Here is a 19,099-nt window from a genome sequence, read left to right as displayed (position 1 = left end):
TCAGCACCGAGCTCCAGCTAGAGCCTGGCGCTGATCCTGGTGCTTCCGCACAGCCCTGCAGCTCCAGGCATCTCTCGCTCAGGCTTGTGCGGTGCTGCCACCAGTTCAGCTCATTCCCCTCCCCTGCTACCACTTTCCTAGGATGGTCACGTTCCACCTGCCAGGTGCCAATGTACCACAGGTGGTACCGGTACCACTAATTGACGTGCCCCTTTTATGACTTGTGGACTTTAACTCCCAGAATTCCTCAGCCAGGCACACTGGCTGAGGAATTCTGGGAGTTGAAGTCCACAAGTCATAAAAGGGCCACGTTTGAAGACCCCTGCTCTAGAAAGAATGTATAAATAAATACCTTTAGCAAACAGGGCAATTTAAGGAGTTCTTTACTACTTTGGTCTTTCATTGGAACATACATTTGTTTCTTTGATAGCTGAAAACTGCTGTGGGGAAAGGCCGTGCTTTCATCCGCTACTGCCTGGTCCATCAACAGTTAGCTGAGACCTTGCAACTCTGCTTCATGGAACCAGAAGCCACCAGGTGAGAGCTTTTTCTTGCAAGTATCCAGTTTGGAAGCAGCTGGATCTCTTTATCGCATTACATCAGCCGTGTTGGGAGAGTTAGGCTGATTTATTTCTGATTCAGGTACAGAGCTGGGAAAGCTATCATAAAATTCGGCTACCTGTGTGCTTCCACATTGACAAGAGCTCTTTCTTCCCTGTTCTCCAGATTTCTGAACATTAAGACCTGTAAGAAGAGGCTAACGCAGAGATTTCACAAGGCCTATGTCATAAATTCCCTTCTATACAATTAAAAAAAATAAATTAAAAGGTGCAAAATTGACAAGATTTAACAATTAATAATTTATTTGTTTTTGCTGATCTTGTTTTCTTTGGCGTGCGGGTGATGAGGTTTTTGTTGTGGCAGAGAGTGTGGTAGCTCAGGGCATTGATACTCACCCCTTCGCCTCAGCATTTCAAGTCAACTCAAATGGAGTTAGAGACCAGTTGCTTCCAAATTGCTTCTGAGGTTTTGTGGGATGAAAAGCATGGCAGAGTGGAAATGTTCCAGGAGAATTCCCTAGCTATCTTCACAGGGTAAACTTTTTTTAAAAAACTAAAGAAGTGGGATCAGAACAAAGAAACAGCTCGTGCCAAGGTAACAATTAGTTTTTGAATTAAACAAATTATACTTAAATGCTATTATTTAAATACAATCAAGAATGAACGAATGAATGAAATGAATTGTACTTAAATGGTGTTATTTAAATACAATCAAGAACGAATGAATTGAATGAATTAATGAATGAATTTAATTTTTAGATAGGCTTTGAGAATCTCACTAAAGATTTTAGGGCTCTTTTTGCCCTGGGCCTCGATACAACCCTAGGATAATCCTCAATTGGCAAAGCTAAGGGGATGGTAGATGTAGGTTAACTGTATTAGTTACTCTTGCATTTTCATGATACATAGGTGGTCTCCCACTTTCTAAGCCAGTTACATTTGTTTGGCTCTGGTCCGTAGTAGGAACGGAATGGAGGTAACATGGGCAGCTGGGAGTTAGTATGCTTTGTGGTTTGTTCTTTACAGTGAGTGGTACTATGCACATAGCCCTTTCTTGGAGGAAAAGCTACGGACAGACATTTTGAGCTCCCTCTATGAGTTGAATGGCATTGCCTTCCATCTGGCCCTCCGCAGAGAAGATTTGGATGCTGCCTGGCCCATAGTCTCAGAGTGAGTAACAAGACGCAGGCCTTCCCAAATGTGAGGAACTAGGGATTCACATATAGCCATCTCACACTGCTGTTTCTGAATAAGGCATCTTGGAGCAATATAAGGGAACAGTTCAGTGGCTTATTGTTCAGGTACCTATGTGCTATGGAATGTATATTTTTCCAATGTTCAAAATGCTGGCCACAAGGAGCGTATATTTTTGATAGGACAGCTGCACTGGAAATTATAATCAGGCTTTAGTTAATTGTGTTATTTATTTACAAATATGCTTCTCTAGAATTATAAAATATAAGTTCTTTTTTTCTTTCCTCCTTCGTCATTGTTCTCCACACCTTTACAAGATTAGTTGTTCATGTACCTTTCACGTTCAAATTCATTTACTTTTTCTGCTCGTGAACCCTCAGACTCTGTGAAACTTGCACAAACTCTTACGGACTGTTTGCTGTCCCCTTTATACAATGCTTCTAGGTATGCACCCTTTCTGCCCTTCTCACAGATTTAGGCCACGTCATAATCTGTAATGCTCTCTTGAGGGTAGCGTCAATAAAAGATCCACAGCAGCCATGATAGCAAATACTAGAAATTGTAGTTTACTCATTTCTGGAGGATCACAATTCAAACTGACTTCAAGTAGCTTATCTCCTCCAGAAATGTTATGAAAGAGAGCCTGAATAGGAAATTAGACACAGAAGTCAGTAATTTCCTCCTTGATCTATTATTGTTATTTTTTCCTAGAGTTTTGCCACAATTTTCCACCAGAGCTATAAAGTATACCCCATCAGAGGATGGATTGTCTAAGGTACACAATTTTTTTATTTAACCTTTCTTCTATCATGGGCTCCAAGTGTAACCAATGACCAAGCCTCACCTGCTTACCTTCAGTAATCAGCTGTATAGTATGTGCCTTGAGGCCACACCAGTTTTTCCTCTGCCTCCTTTATAAATGAAACATTTTTCCTGCCAGAAGATATCAGCAGTGATTGGATTCTTGGTTCATCCCAGGATTTTTGTCATACTATTAAAAGGAAAAAATATAGAACTTCCTGCATAACTCTCCACAAAAGTGATTATGGACTCAAGAACAAAATTCATAAATTGCTTTGTAAATCTGGTTGAGATGCTACCTATGCCGTTTTCACAATAAATAAATAATATGTATAATGTGTATCACATTCAAACTTAGAATTGCCGGACTAGCCTTTCAAAAGTTGAAATTAGGTCACTTCTCCCATTTCCCTTAAAAGATAACTTACAGCCATTTTTCCCAATCTGGTATCCTGCAGAAACGTTTGGAACAATTCCAGGCAACCCTTTTTCTTATGCGAATAAAGGCAAACGTTTAGAAAAAGTTACACATTCAATGTTGTAATTAAGGGAGGATGTAATGGAGATATAAAGGCTTCTGTAATCAGTCTCTCTCCTAGCCATCTTATTTCCCATTCCGTTTTGCAACATCAGCTTTACAGAGTTTGTCCCGAGAGAGGAAAATGAATGTTCAAGCTCAGTGAGGGTACAGGTAATCCTCGATTTATGAGCACAATTGAGCCCAAAATTTAGGTTGCTAAGTGAGACATTTGTTAAGTGAGTTTTGCCTGTTTTACAATTTTTCTTGCCACAGTTATTAAGTGCATCGTTGCAGTTGTTAAGTTAGCAACCTGGTTGTTAAGGGAGTCTAGCTTCCCCATTGTCTTTTGTGGGATTCAGAGACCAGTCCGCAGGGTGTCCCAAAATGTCTGTCTGCCTACGCAAAGTTTATTGTATTTATACAGTTTTAACAAGCAGGAAATAACGCACAGCAAAAGCATTGTTTATTGGTGTACTACCTAGTCAATCTTAAAGAACATCCGAACATCCCAGCCAGGGCAGAGTCTCTCTTATCTAGCTGGATCTTGGCAGTCCTTGGCAATGCTAATTGGATGAGCTCATAGACATGCGGATATCAGGATACTGAGGCAGGCAGTTTGCTGCGCATGGTCCCTTCATATCCTTGACCTCCATCTCTACAGTCTTTGCTTCTCAGGTGGTCACAAAAGTTGATCATGTGATCCTGGGACACTGCAACCAGGATAAATATGAACCAGTTGCCAAGCATCAGAATTTTGATCACATATGACCAGCGGGATGCTCCAATCGTTGCGTGAAAAAACGGTCATAAGTCACTTTTCCCAGTGCCGTTGTAAATTTGAACTAAATGGAACTGTTGTAGGCCGAGAACTACCTTTTCCTTGCAAATTGCTCCGCAAATGCTACGTACTTTCTTGCAGTAATTCTTAACCAAGGAAGCAGACAGCCAGGCTTTACTTCTGCTCAAACAGAGAGCCAGCAAAGCAAAATTGTTACAGAGTCTGAGCAGACAGGTTTATTGCAAGGAAAAAAAGGGGGATAGGTTGCAAAATATTAGCTGTGTTTACCTTGGCCCTCATTTATCAATATGTATGTTACCCATTGTCACTGATCCTCTTTCTTACTGGTCTTGGTTTAATGGGGAAGGTGGTAATTGTTTACGATGTTATTTTTATTTACTTATTAAACACATTTATATGGCTGCCCAAATCGCACATGGTGACTCTAGGCATCTTACACTACAAATTACGCCCATCTGTTTTTGATCTGCAACATTTTGGAAACATCCCTTTTGGTCTCCAGGCTAAGAGAATCCCATCCCAACTTTGTTTACGAGTATGTACAATGTTTTGGTGACTGTAACTTGAAATCTTTTAGTATTTCTTTTAGGGTAGTACCATCTTGTATCAAATATTTATTCATTCATTCTAGGTTGGACACTCAAACCAACAACATGGGCTTCGTCGAGGAAGCACCTTAGTACACAGGAGCATGCCCAGAACAATGGATGTTACTGATTCAAGGGTAGATGATCAGTTGAGGCCTGGGCTGGAACAGCCATTGGAGAAATGGATTGGAGTCTGGCGAAGCAGAAAAAACAGTCTCCTGCAGATGGGTTCCCTTCTGAAACTGAACCCTTTTATGGAAAGGTATGTCCAGTGTCCACCTTCTGACAAGGAGCAGAAGAGGGCTGATGGTGATTTGCAGGTCCATTTGGAAAAGGAGCAGCCAGCCAGCATGCCTTCTATCGAAGGATTATGTTATCCTCAAACCAAACACTGCCCCTATAGCAAGGCGGATGGGATAATGGAAGGTGACACCTTGCAGAAGCAAGGATGCATGAGAACACCGATTGGGGAGATGAGTGTTCGGCAGCAAAAGTTGGCCTCGCAACAAGAGGAAAAAGCATCTCTAAAGCAAGCTCTTTCTAACGAAAACCGCTCTCTAAAAGAAGAACTGACAAAATACGAAGAACAACTGAAAGAGAAAACAGGTGAGCAGGAAAAACAACAGCAGGAATTGGCCAAGGTAGTAAAAGCACTCAGAGAAGCAGAATGTAAGATTGCCAGTTTGACTGGGGAATGCCAAGAGGCATGGGCCAAGAAGGAAGGTGCTGAGAGAGCTCTCAAAGAGGCAGAACAGAGACTGAGTACTCAGGAGGCAGAGAGGAGAGAGCATCTGGCACATATGGAGGCCCAAGGTTTGAGGCAACAGCAACTGATTTCTCAATGTCAGGGATTGCAGGAGAAATTGAAAGTGTCTGAAAAGAGCCTGGAGAGGTGGGAAGCATATGTGGCAGCCATGAAGAGCCAACACGGCCAACTGGAAACAGTCAAGGAGCTGACAGAAGAGGAATGTTGCAGGACGGTAAAAAGAGAAGACTACTCAACCGTGCAAGAAATGGATCCCCTTAAGGAGAAACTAGAGAGGAGTTTGGCTGAAATAAAGAATTTGGAAAAGGAGAAGGAGACTCTTCTGGAAACTTTTGTGTCTCAAGAAGAAAGTCTGGTGCTTTCCAAGCTTGAAATTAAAGACCTTCAGAAAGAGCTGCTGGTATGTCGAGAGCAACTTGTCACCCTCCAGGGGTCTCTAGAGAAGCAGGAAAAGGCCCTGAGGGACCATGAGAAAGCAGCCCTGAGTTGGCAGAGAGAGCTAACTGACCAATCTGCCTGCCTAAAGGAAAGCTTGGAGAAAAACACAACACTGGAAGCCCAGTTAGAGGAAATGGCCAGCCAAAAGATCCAGCTGGAAGCAGAAACTCTTGAGGAACAGAGGAGATGGGAAAGAACTTTACAGACACTCACGGGCCAGCTAAATACTTTCGAAAAAGAAATAGTCGGACTTCAAGAGGATAAGCAACAGCTCCAAGCCACTCTGCAACAAGCCTTTGGAGAAAGAGAAGTCTTGGTAAAACAGACAGAAAGTGCTACTGCCAGTCTGGAAGTTCAGATTCAGGAGATTACACGGCTGAGAAGTGAGCTGGAGACATGGAAGACCACCAGCCAAACTCTACAGAAAACCCAACAGGAGAAGAGTGAGAGCATAGCTTCCACGCTAAGAGAGGAGTGCCTGAAGCTGAAGAATCAAATAGAAAAGCTGCAGCTGGAGAAAACGCAAGCCACCAGTGTAGCAAAACAGCTGAGTGAGGAACTGGGCCAATGCTGGAAATGGCCCAGAGAAGATGATGTCCTGCAGATAGCACCAGTCTCTTCCATCGCAGTGACACATCTACCACGTGAGAGCAACAGCAAGGAAACCAGGGCTCCTGTGAAGGAAAGAGGCATTGTCACAGAGGGAAAGAATCATGGAATAGCAAGATCACCTTTGGCAATGAAAGAGATTCAGACTGGTGTGCTTCAGGATTTGGAAGGACCTGTAAAGAAAGATGACAGTGCCACACAGAGAGCTGGAGTGCATGAGAAGGTAGGTGCCTATTATTCTATGACAGCCAAGGAATAGGGTATCGCCAACCTTGAGGAGGGTTCCACATGTAGTTAATATTTTATCTTTTTAAATGGGATATGACCAATGGCGAGCCATATATTTAAAAAAAACTATAAGGAACTGGCGCATCTTTGCTAAAATGTTCCTAGATGTCATGCATTGTTAAGGATACCAACTCTGTTAGATATCACTAGGATTACCTACGGAATGAAAACGGGGCTCAGTGGGGGATGCCATTTGTTTATTTTTTAGGAAATTAAAGGGATTTTTTTTCTAGTTTTCTGGTAAATTAGCTCTTTCTGGTATACATAGAGATCACAGACTTTACCAGAATGGAAGAGTTTTCGGAGAGTTTAGAAGAGATGAAGCTGACTCGAGAGATGGAGTAATAGGTTTAAGGTGCTGGTTCTTACCTATAAAGCCCTACATGGCTTAGGCCCGGGATATTTGCAGGACCGTCTGCTGCCAGGAACGACTTCCCATCGCCCTGTGTGCTCACACAGAGAGGGCCTCCTCAGGTTGCCATCAGCCAGACAATGTCGGCTGGCGACCCCCAGGGGGAGGGCCTTCTCTGTGGGGGCACCTGCCCTGTGGAATCAGCTTCCCCTTGAGCTCCGGATGGCCCCGGATCTCCAGTCCTTTCATCGCGACCTCAAAACATTTCCATCAGGCTGACCTGGACGATAGGGTTTTTTTTTTAAAAAAATGTTTTTAATATTTTATCACTGGGGCTTGTTAGTTAAATCTTTTTTTTTAAACATTTGTATTATTGTGTTTTATTGTTGTTAGCCGCCCTGAGTCCTTTGGGAGATAGGGCGGAATAGATAGATAGATAGATAGATAGATAGATAGATAGATAGATAGATAGATAGATAGATAGATAGATAGAGGTGAGAGTTACAGTTCTCTGAATTTGGGTGGAATGAAAGTCAGCCTGTAGCAGTTACAGGACTGAAGGATTTGAGGGTTCAAAATCAAGTCTTAATTGGCAAAAAAAAAAACCTTGAGCTACTAGGAACTGCTAGAACCCACATCTTGACGATAATTTTGACTCCTGGGAGACAGGTGTGTATGCTGTCTGCCTGATAGTCACTGATCTTCTGCTATGCCTTCTTGTCATCCTTGATTTCCCAGAGTCTAGCTGGCCATTTGGATAAAATGACAAAAGATGTCCGGCAGGCAATAAAAATGTTAATAGCCAAGGAAAAAGCAACAGGTCATCTCACGGAGCAGCTGAACTGGTGAGGGCATGAACCCCATTATATATAAAGCTGTATTTAAGGAACTGGCCAACTGACAGAGCACATGTCTGGCATTCAGAGCTCAGGGTTCAAACCATGGCATCTTCCAAGGGATGCTTGAAGAACAAACGACCTTGTCTAAAATATCAGAGATGTATTACTAGTCCCTGCAAACAGTACCAAGGGACTGTAGGTCAAAGGTGTGACCTCGGTGATTTTGAAACATAAAAGAGCAGGGAGCTTTCTCACCAATCAAGTACTTCTGATTTTCATCCCACTTATATTTTGCAAAAGAAATTTAAAATCTCTGGGTTGATGTTTTATAAAGCTTTCTAATAATGTGTTTCACTTGCTTCAAATGGTAAGGACGCAAAGACAAGTTCCGGTATTCGTGAACCTGAAACTGAGGCACAATTTCATTGGATAGTGGGCTGCTACCAGTGAAAAGAAGGCCATCTGCAATTATCAGTGTAAATTAAATTAAATGATATGTCATGGCATGTTTGTATGTTGTTTGATTCTTGTAATGGACTGGGCCCTTCTAAAGATACCATGCTCAGAGATCACAGATATAGACAATCAGCAGTCTAAAACACTTGAATAGACTCTAAATCAGGGGTCCCGAACCAGTACCAGAGTGCGGCATGCCAGCAACCGGTCCGCAAAAACAAGCAGAGCCTCATCCGCGGAATGCAGGCAGCACACAAAACCACACACCCTCCGGTCCATGGGAAAAATTCTCTGTCCATGGAACCGAGCCCTGGTGCCCAAAAGCTTGGGGACCTCTGCTCTAAATCAAGGTTTAAACTGCTCTAGTAGCATTTCTTGCTTCTATGTTCCATCAAATATGATTGAACTACAACCTCTGGTAGCTGGCCAGCATGTCTAGTAATGAGAGATGCTCGGACCTACCACCTCTGCTAGATATCACTAAGATTACCTACAGAAAGAAAATCGGGATCAGTTGGGAATGTTGTATGGAAGATCTATAGGTTTCCCCTCTACTGGAAAAAGTTTCAAAGCACATTTTTGGAAGGAACTATGAAGCACTCCATAGCTCTGATGTGCACAGTGACTTGCATGAGCCTTTCTTTTCCCCACTTAGCTCTCAGCAAGAAAAGGAACAATTACAACTTTTGCTGGAGAAAAACTGCCAGGAATCTAAGGAGAAGGAGAAGAAATTGAAAGAGGAGCTGTCGGAACAGGGAATGGTCATCAGCAATATGAAAATCAAACTTCTGGAATTGCTGCAGTGAGTAAAGGAAGCCCATCAGGAATAGATAATGGTTTTCTCCCACGTTGATTTTAGATTTGGAAATTCATACCTGTGGGGGGTTGGGAGCATACTACATAAGTTACAGACCAGGAAAGCTCAAATGCTGCCCATGGACACTTCCAGTGCATTCAAGGTAATCAATGAAACTCTAAAAGTAGGTAGGCCCTCTTTTAGAATTGGCTTTGCAAGAAGGTCCTAAGGTGGTTCCTCCAGATTTTAGCTAATTCAGTTTAAATAAGCTTGCTGCCAAGTCTTCCTGTAACCAAGGGGTTGAAGGGTAGCACCAAGGGGCAATTTTCTCCATTTGTCCTGGGGCTCCAATTTTTTTTTTAAAAAAAACTCTAGGTATGGTCAGACACATGACCAGCTTTACAGCTTTAGCCCCTACCTGTACTCTTTATACACATAGATTGTGTATCATCTGACCCATCCACTGCGACAATCAAGTTCGCAGATGATACAACTGTGGTGGGTCTTATTACAGGTGGGGATGAGACAGCATACAGGGCAGAGGTACAAAAACTATCCATATGGTGTAGTAACAACAACTTGCACCTAAACATCGGCAAGATGAAAGAGATGGTGTTACACTTCCGGAGAAAAAAGGAGGAACCTGCCCCACTTTACATCAGGGAGGACTGTGTGGAGAGAGTTTCCTCCTTTAAATTTCTGGGAGTCTACCTCTGTGAAGATCTGACCTGGAAAGTTAACGCAACCTAGGTGGCTAGAAAGGCCCAACAGAGGCTTCACTTTCTCAGGGTCTTGCAGAAGAACAGGGTAGAACAATGGCTAATGACCCTCTTTTACCGGTCTACTATAGAGAGCGTCCTCTCGTATGGTATTGTGGTTTGGTATGCTGGTCTGACAGCCGCGGACAGGAAAATATTACAGAGGGTAGTGAGCACAGCACAAGACATTGTGGGCTGTCCCCTGACACCACTGGATGACATCGCCAGGGCTCGTTGCCTGGGAAGAGTGAGGAAAATTCTCAGGGATGACTCACACCCTGGACGGTATCTCTTTACTCTCCTACCATCGGGTAGGAGATATAGGAGTATAGCCAGCCGTACCAACAGGCTGAAAAACAGCTTTTATCCGTGGGCTGTTAGGCTTTTGAATGGGATATAATCTCTGTGAACTTATGCAGAATTGACTTGGGAGGCCGGTGTGTGGTTGGTTCACATGGTGTGGTAGGATGGTGGGTTTGTTGTCACTGTGTGTTGGGGGGAGGGAGCACAGGGAGAGGCTCAGCTAATCTCAATGTACACGAGAATGTACTTTGACAATAAAGGTTTATTATTATACTACTTGTGTTAAGAAAACAATATACAGGAAGCATTAACCCAGTACAAGAAAAACATTTCAATAATAGGAAACAATTGAATTCGGTGGAATGACTCTCCCTGCGTGCTGGCTTGCTCAGAGACAAAAGGAGACTTTTTTTCCCTTAAAGATGCACCGTACCTCAAAAGTACAGGACATATTGAAACCTACTGTACTGCTTCCCTAGTAAAAATGACCACAGAGCATGTTTCACACAACAGATCCCTTCACTCATACTGTCTACTGGATCTCGTCTTTCCATCTGGCTTATCTGAATCCAGCCTGTTTTTCTTCCTCTCTATTCTTATACCTCAGTTAAATTTCTTGACTTGCAAACTACATGCAGTGGAATCCAGTTGGGCAAAGTGATTTCTCTCTTTTACTTCTTACTCATCAGTAAGAAGTAAACTCCCTCTCCCTTAACTCAAAAGTGTTGCTACATTAGGTAAAAGGTAAGGTAAAGGTTCCCCCGCACAGGCGTGCTAGTCGTTTCCGACTCTAGGGGCCGGTGCTCATCTCCGTTTCAAAGCCGAACAGTCAGCGTTTGTCCGAGGACGTCTCCGTGGTCATGTGGCCGGCATGAGTAGACGCCAAAGGCGCACAGAACGCTGTTACCTTCCCACCGTAGTGGTCCCTATTTTTCTACTTGCATTTTTATATGCTTTCGAACTGCTAGGTTGGCAGAAGCTGGGATGAGTAACAGGCGCTCACTCTGTTATGCGGCACTCGGGATTCGACCCGCCAAACTGCCGACCATCTAATCGACAAGCTCAGCGTCCTAACCCACTGAGCCACCGCGTCCCTTTTGTCGCTACATTAAGCCTTCTCCTATTGGCTATTTCCTTTCTTTTTTTTCCTAGCCACACTTCCAGGCTAGGTTTCTTCAGCTCTCTTCCTCCCCTGTGCACCTGTTCTGCATGCATCTGTCCAAGTCTGTCTTGCATCTACAGTTCCCCAATTTTTCCCTACTCATCCAAATTTTGATTTTTTTGCCTTTTTAATTTTTGGGGATAGAATCCCTGTTTTCTAGAGTGCTCTAAGTCTAATTTCCTTACTTAATCTCCACTGTCCAACAAGCAATATGTGATTTCTTATCCAATCTCTCCTTTCATTTACTATTTTGTATGTGTACACTTTAAGAACCAGCAACTAAATTTCATTTTTAATGTGTGCGAATTGTGCCCACGGTAAAAAAAATAACAATAAAGCTTATCTATCTATCTATCTATCTATCTATCTATCTATCTATCTATCTATCTATCTATCTATCTATCTATCTATTCATCTATCTATTATGTTTCTATAGCAGCATTTCTCAACTTTGGCAACTTTAAGACCTGGGGACTTCAACTCCCAGAATTCCGTAGCAAGCCTTACTGGCTAAGAAATTCTAGAAATTGAAGTCCACATATCTTAAAGTTGCCAAGGTTGAGAAACCTTGCCCTATAGATCTTGTAGCTTCGCTTCTGACTTCTTCCCCTTAACAGACCTGTGCAATCAGATTCTTAGCATCCAATTTAACTTACTTCTGCAGGCAAACTTCCTTCCATTTTGCAGCACATCTTACCTCCTTATTTCTCTACTCCATATGTATATGGGCAAATCTGGTGAGTAATGCAAAGGAAGACAATTCAGTCAGCTTACCCCCTTTGTCTTCAGTGTTTTCATACTGCCTTATTTCCCAGTGTGTCTTGAACCTTCATTCTCTTAGGGTCAGATTTCAATTTTTCCTGTACATTCTCTATTGATGAAGCCGAATACTTGCACCATAATTTTACCCTAGATATAGAGTAAGAAACCCGATGGGAAGCCAATGAAAACAGCAAATAGAGCCCATTTAGATCCTGTGGCATGTTTTTCCATCATATGACACAGTACAAGGCCATTATCCACTATAGAGCAGATGGCCTGCTTATTTGTCATCCAGACAATGAATGTAATTGTTTCCATTACAAATACCTTGATTACAGGTTTAGATATATGACACTGATTATAACTGATTATATCCCATCAGGGCAGCATTGACTTTTAATGAACGCATAGATAGATTTTTCTCCATGACAATCTGCCCCTAAACTGATCCTTCAAACTTTCCAGTGATGTGTACTCGTTGCCTTTATAACTGAGTCCAGCCACCTTGTAGTAGGCTATCCTTTTTTCCCTGTTCTTTTCCCTGCACTATCACAGAGGTAGGCCTCCACTGTACCTGGCATTGGTTTTACAAATAGCAATTCAGATCCCAGTTAGATGATAATTAGCCAGCTCATCTTTGCTACTACTGTGTTCTTGAAGATGAGAAAAATGATAGCCAATAATTAGGAATCTGAGCTAATTCAAAAAAAAGGGGGAAAGTGAGGGTAAACTCGCCACCCTTTAAACAGAATTGTTTTTAATCAGCTCTGGGGAATAGATTTACCTCTTGGTACCTTTCAGATTTTGGCTGGTTAAACTGTTAATGTATCTCTGAACCAAGTTAGGAGGAGATGATAAGGGCGAGATGATCAGTATCCATTTAAAAAGAGAAGGGACAGAGAGATGTTTTCCTTTAGTAAAGGCCATGAAGGTGTGACTCCCTGGGGCCACTGAAATGTAGCATTCATTTTGAAAGACTGCAGACTATGTTCTCACTGTAACTGCTCTCCAGAAGGTGGCAGAGTCATTTGATCTTGTAGCTGCTGTTAATTACTTCCAAGCAATGTTTATGGTAATTTTCTTTTTGGTCTGTTAAGAGAGATTGTATTGCCTTTCCTATTGGTCTCTCTGAAATGGAGGCCCATGAGAACTCTCTTTTGAAGCTTGATATATAGCAATCGGTGCTTTCCTTGCACAGATACATTCATAGTCCAACCTGCGTTTTGACCTGTGAAGATCAAATTGATGTCATTTTGTACTGACAGAGGACAATATCTGCTGACAGGCCAGTTGTATTGTATGAAACTGTTTTCAGCCAGGTGCTATATAGTAATGAATGACCAATTTTGCCAAACCAGTTCAGATTTCAAGGTCCCAGCTGGTGACATATTCACTGTCCCTGGGTACCTTATGCAACTTGATATATTGGTGATAGAGAATTAACAGAGGTAAAAGGGAAGGGGAAAATAGAGATGTGGTTTCACTTTTGACCGTGCCGATGCTGTATATCCAATAAACTTTTCTGCCTCGGAGTTCTGATTTATTTGGTCTCATTTGTCAGAACCATGACACAAACCTTTTGATGTAATCATTTTAACATAAAAAAAACAAATTAGCTGCTGTATAAAATTACCTTCCTTTGGTTTACCATGACAGGATATTCGGGTTTCTTATGCCAGAGGTCATCTAAATGAATTTCATCAACTTCCTCTAAAAAGGAAGTTACGGTTAATTGTTCTAAAACCTCCAACCACTGTGGGACTTCAGAAAGAGTAACAGCATTGGGACCAAATAAGCCAAATACAAATGCCTAAGAGGGACAAAAACTGCCAAGAAGTATTTTGAAGTAACTCAAGAGTATTTGCTTTCTGTATTTTAGGGAGAAGGATGCTTTGTGGCAGAAGACGGAAGGTATCACTGTGCCAGTTGTGAATGTAGTTCCTCAGAACACAGGGTTGTGTTCTCAGTGCAAAAAAGAGTTCAAGCTTATGTCACGCCGATACCAGTGCAGGTGATGTATTTATTTACATCTGTTTCTCATTTTCATTTATAAGACTGCCCAGTTCTGACTACTGGAGATGTTACCCAGATACAATACCTATAAATGGCTGTAAAGTAAATATAACGTGGGAACAAGCATACCACAATCAAAACAGATATTGAACTCTAAGTGAGCATCCCACAATCCGTCCCAGAGCTTAGGGAGGGGGGGGAAACATAGGTTTTCAGAGAAAGATTCCTTCTCCACTAGACTGACAGACCCAGTGAATGTGATTTCCTTATTGCAGTTGATCAATGCTTGAGAACTGTCAGGACCCACCCCAATCCACGTCTTAGGAAAGAAAGAACTCTTGGAACCAGAATTTGTCCAAGAAGGAGCTTTTACTAAAACATGATTGTTAGTGGAAATACTAGACAGGATTTGAAACTGTGTTACAGATTGGTACTTTTAAATTGTCCCCAGTGAAAAACCCCTCCCTTCAGTCCATTTGGTCAGTCCCGGATCAGTTAAAAAGTTCAGGTGTCAAAACCTTCCATGGGAGAAGAAATCTTCCATACCTTTACGACATTTACTTCCTCCCTTTCAGAGGAGATACAAACCAGATCTCTCTCCCCCTCTCCCCGCTTTCTTTGTTCTTCTCAGTTCAAAGGTTCTTCCCCTGGTCTAATGACGGCCTCCAGGCAGGCTGAAATAAATGCAACAAATGGATAAGGATAGCCAATTAACATCTTTTCTTCTCCTCCTTGGGAATGGCAGAATCCAGTGAGGGATGTAATATTTTAGAACATACAGATAGAGTTTTATGAATGGGATATAAATGGATTCTGACAAGAACTATGTCCTCAAGTGCCTGGCCTTAGTAGAGAGTTCATCTTCCCTTCCCCCACCCCACCCCCCACCCCCTTGGTGGGACTGGATGAACTGGGGCTTGGTTTTCTTGGTTTTCAGATTTGCATAGTACAGTGAACCGGGGGAAAGTAGCTTTCCTCAGAATTGCCCAGTATATTTTTGGATTAAAACTGCCCTTCTCCTGCTTCGCTAATATTAGGTTTGAAGCAAAACATTTCAAGGCCGTCAGTTTAGGGAAGGTCGCTAATGGGTTACAGCCTTTGGAGGGAGAGAAACGAGGGGATGAGGAAAGTGCACTATGGAAAGTGCTAATGCAACTATCTCTGGTGTTGTGCTCCTGATCCAGTTTACAAGGTGAGGGGAAGAGTATTGGTCTGAATTTACTTGGTAAAAGAGATGGAAGCTCCACTCTGGGGTTTCTGGGTCTTATTTACGTTGCTCAGCTACCACTGCATTTGGCATTTTTTACGGTTCAGGAGGCTGGCCATCCTTTTCCAGTAAGCAGCAGAAAAGGGAAGTCTAAACCTTAAATATGATGTTGCCATTTTCGTAAGCAGAGAAAACAAGTGTGATAAGAAATATCTCGGGAGATAAAAACAGAGAGGGTTGACCTTTAAACAGCTGGGCTTTCCCATACCACAATATTATTTGCATACTACATCTTTTGCAGAGGCTCTCAGAAAGTGGGACAGCTGTGGTGCCATCCTATTTGTTTAATCATGGTCCCACAGACTTTTCCATCTGTGATGTACTTTTACAGTACACTTTATTGTTCCTTTGCCAGCTGTGCTAATCAGCCCAGGTCCATGGCTGTCTGATGGTAGACCTGTGCTTGGGTAGTTCAAATAAAACATTTACTCAGTATTTGGCTACTGTAAAATTGTAAATTCTGTATTGCGGATCCCTGGGGAAGGGATAAAAAAAGGAAAATGCTGATATTGCACAGCTTCTGCACAAATCTGTGGTGCATCCATGCTTGCAGTGTGATACCCAGTTCTGTTCTCTGCATCTCCAAAGAACACTGTATTTCTGCTTTGGAGAAGATGCAGCTACGGGTCAACTAAAAAGAAGAGGTTATGAGTTGCTCACCTGTGAAGGAAGATTACATGATGTAGAGATGTGAAATGGCACATTCATCCCCTCTCATAATACTAAGTCCTACGGTTACTCAATTAAGATGATTGACACAAGATTTAGGACACAGGATACCAGTTAAATTGTCTTATTTGCTATCAGTAGTTGTGATGTGCATTGGTTTTAAAAGAGAATTAGACAAACTAATAAGATGGGTTTCTCAATATCTTGTGGTTATAATAACTATACTTTATACCTTGATTATTAGTATATTTGGTATTATTGTTGGCAGGATGTTAGTTACTAGGAACACAAACCTGGCTCGTGGGCCTCAATTGGTATCTGGAATACTGGACTAAACTTTGCATGATCTGGCAGGGCTCTTCAATGTTTATATATTTGATATTTACAGAGGTTCATGCTTTTTGAGGTAAGCTAAGGTGATCCGTTGCATTAGGCTTTTCTTGGTTATGGCCTGCTTCCCAGGGAGATAATGGCTGCCTTCTGCATTGGTATATAAATTTCATTGGGAATAGTGTGAACCAAGACACAAGATTAAATTGTGCTTCTCATTGCTACTGTGTGAGTTAGAGTAATTAGGCAGCATTACTGATGAAGCTGAACATTCAGCTGTAACTGTATAATTCCCTTCATATCAGACAGAGATGGGCTAGGAATCAGGTCATTAAATTTGGGCACGAATAAAAAGTGATCTCCTGTTTTCTTTCTCTCCCACTCCCATAGGTGGTGCCAGAACACTGTGTGTCATGCTTGTTCAGTGAGCAGGGGGCACAAGGAGCGCTACTGCATAGCATGCTACCAGAAGAGAAATGGTCAGAGCACGTGACCCTTGCTCTCATCCAGTTATCCCGTGCTATCCAGCCTCATTGCAAGCTCAGTTACCTGCTTGCATCCTGGCTATGAGTGGATTTGAGATATCAGATCCAGAAGAAAAAAAAGCAAAGGAACTCTTGAGGTGATAAAAGAGAACTACCTATCTCTGTTTGGATTGAAACTGACCCTGAACAAAAAACTCAGAAGTGGTGTGGAGCATCCCCTATTTTTTAAATGATGCAATGCTATTACTTGTTTGTTTAAATTGGTGTGCCAATGAGATATGAAGCCAACCTGCCTTCAGCCCTTGCAGGGATATATATTCCCCCAACCTGCTCACATAAGCAATAAAATATCAAACCATTTGGAAGCCACACGGCATTTGATCCGGGCTAAGTAATGGAGAGAGATGTTGGCCAGTATGCACTTTGATTCAGTTACTTGAAGAAATACAATAGAGGCATGGAGGAGACTGAATTAATTTCTTCCAGTATAGAATCAGCACTCTGCATATATAGAAAGAAAAAAAGGGAATGTGGAAGAGAATGATCTCATGGTAAGCACTCTATCCTCACTTCAGAACAGTAGTGCTAAGGTGAAAAGACAGAAGAGAGAATACAAATGAATGTTTTAGCCACTGCAGAGTTTCTTCCAATCCCTACTTTTTGCTCTGTCCCATTCAGGGACCACTCAAATGATGCTGACATACACTGGCAATCTTCCCAAGTTGTCCTCTGTTTAGGAAAAAACAGTCTGTTTAGGAAAAAACAGTCAGATTCTGAAATAGCCTATGAAAAAGTTTTGCTTCAGTCTCCAATACTTGGTGCTATTAAGATTTAGCTGGATTACAAATCTTCATCAGCAAGAACCATATTGGCCTAGTGTTGTGGGACATATATCTAATGCATGACCTGGAAGACATCAGCTTATGGGAACTGGATGTAAATTTAGCAGATATTTAAATTATTAGTTCAGAGTTAGAATGCTTACACAATTGGGAAAATGAACTAGGGGAATTGTGGCTAGGAAAGAGACCCACTCTGAATAATTATTGTGTTACCAATTTGTACATTATATGTTTATTCTGGTGGAGGGGGAGATATTATCATTAGCTCTGGGAACCATAATTTGGTTACATTCCTGGCTTATCACACTGGAATACAGATTGAAACGTTCTTGCTCAGGAGAAACCTGTATACAATTGTATCGCTAATTATGTAGTTGCTATGAAATAGGCTATGTATTTAAGAAATAAAATTTAATGAAAATCACTTGGCCGGTGTGTTGTAAATTCAGATAACATTTATATTTTAGGTTGTTTCATATGAGCCATTTTAGAAATAATGGGAAAGTTATTTCAACAGCACTGGAAAAGATTAACGTTAATCCTGCTCTCCATATTCTCATAAGGTGGCCCATTATTCAAGCATTGCTTTCTATTGGATAAATGTGACTTTGTAGACCATTGAGCCTTGTTTACCAGCCCATTGCCCTTCTATGACAAGCAATACATTAATCTAGGACTTCAGACACAGTTGGTTAAATAATTTGGAAGTGAGAAGTGAGAAAGAGGGAGATGAAACATGATTTGCCTCTAGCATCAGTTTTCTGGCCTGGGATTAATGACTGGGAGATCAAACAGTTCAAAAAAAATATTCCAGGTTTTCCCATGATAGCACAATGAAGTTCAACAATGTCATTTTCATCTTCATATAATTATATCTATGCAATGATAAAAAGGCAGTAATAAGCAACAACAAACCAAATTGCAATCAGCTAGCCCCCACATAAAACTGCACTAAAGAACATGAGCATTTAATTGGATATTTAAAAAATACCCTCTAGATTCAAAAGATGTTTTTGTACAGTAGAATCTACTCCCAAATCTAATACATCAGTTGAAGCCCAGGTAAGATACAGTTGAGGCTAACTGGGTACAATTGAATTCTCTCTCTCTCTTTTTTTTTTACAATGTCCTGAAGTTAAAATCCAAGTTCTTTGACTCTTTGAATGAGCAGCAAATTTTTATTTAACAGTATTTATCGATACCATACCAAAATTACACAGACTAATACTATACTTCGGAGTAGATGAAGGGAAACTTGATTTTCACCTACAAAAAGTATAAGAAATGCATCTTAAAGCTCTCATGACTGGAACCTTCACGTGTGTTCACAAACCCTCTTCCCAATCGGCTTGTGTTCTTTTAAAAACCATCAATCCCTGTCTAGATTTACATTAAAACAGAATGATACAAAAGGAAAGATGTAAAGAGGGAGATTGCAAAAAACAAATTCCTTAGCTGTCCAAAGTACAGTGCAGTTCTCGTAATGTTCACATCAAAATACTT

The 19,099-nt window shown here is 41.6% G+C and overlaps 1 protein-coding gene across 1 annotated transcript in view; it reads left to right on the top strand.

Moving 5' to 3' along the window:
• RUFY4 (RUN and FYVE domain containing 4) overlaps positions 1-18,022 on the top strand; it is a 28,795-nt gene extending 10,773 nt beyond the window's left edge. The window contains exons 5-12 of the mRNA XM_083348297.1: positions 431-537; positions 1,587-1,730; positions 2,466-2,529; positions 4,506-6,497; positions 7,653-7,759; positions 8,865-9,011; positions 13,870-14,001; positions 16,660-18,022. Of these exons, the coding sequence (XP_083204423.1) occupies positions 431-537; positions 1,587-1,730; positions 2,466-2,529; positions 4,506-6,497; positions 7,653-7,759; positions 8,865-9,011; positions 13,870-14,001; positions 16,660-16,762 (2,796 nt within the window). The 3' untranslated portion in view covers positions 16,763-18,022. The remainder of the gene's footprint in view (positions 1-430; positions 538-1,586; positions 1,731-2,465; positions 2,530-4,505; positions 6,498-7,652; positions 7,760-8,864; positions 9,012-13,869; positions 14,002-16,659) is intronic.
• The last annotated feature ends 1,077 nt before the right edge of the window (positions 18,023-19,099 follow it).

Source organism: Vipera ursinii, assembly GCF_947247035.1.
Source record: "Vipera ursinii genome assembly, chromosome: 1".
Classification (NCBI taxonomy): domain Eukaryota; kingdom Metazoa; phylum Chordata; class Lepidosauria; order Squamata; family Viperidae; genus Vipera; species Vipera ursinii.
The sequence above is the reverse complement of the archived record's forward strand: the minus strand, read 5'-3'. Positions and strand labels throughout refer to the sequence as shown.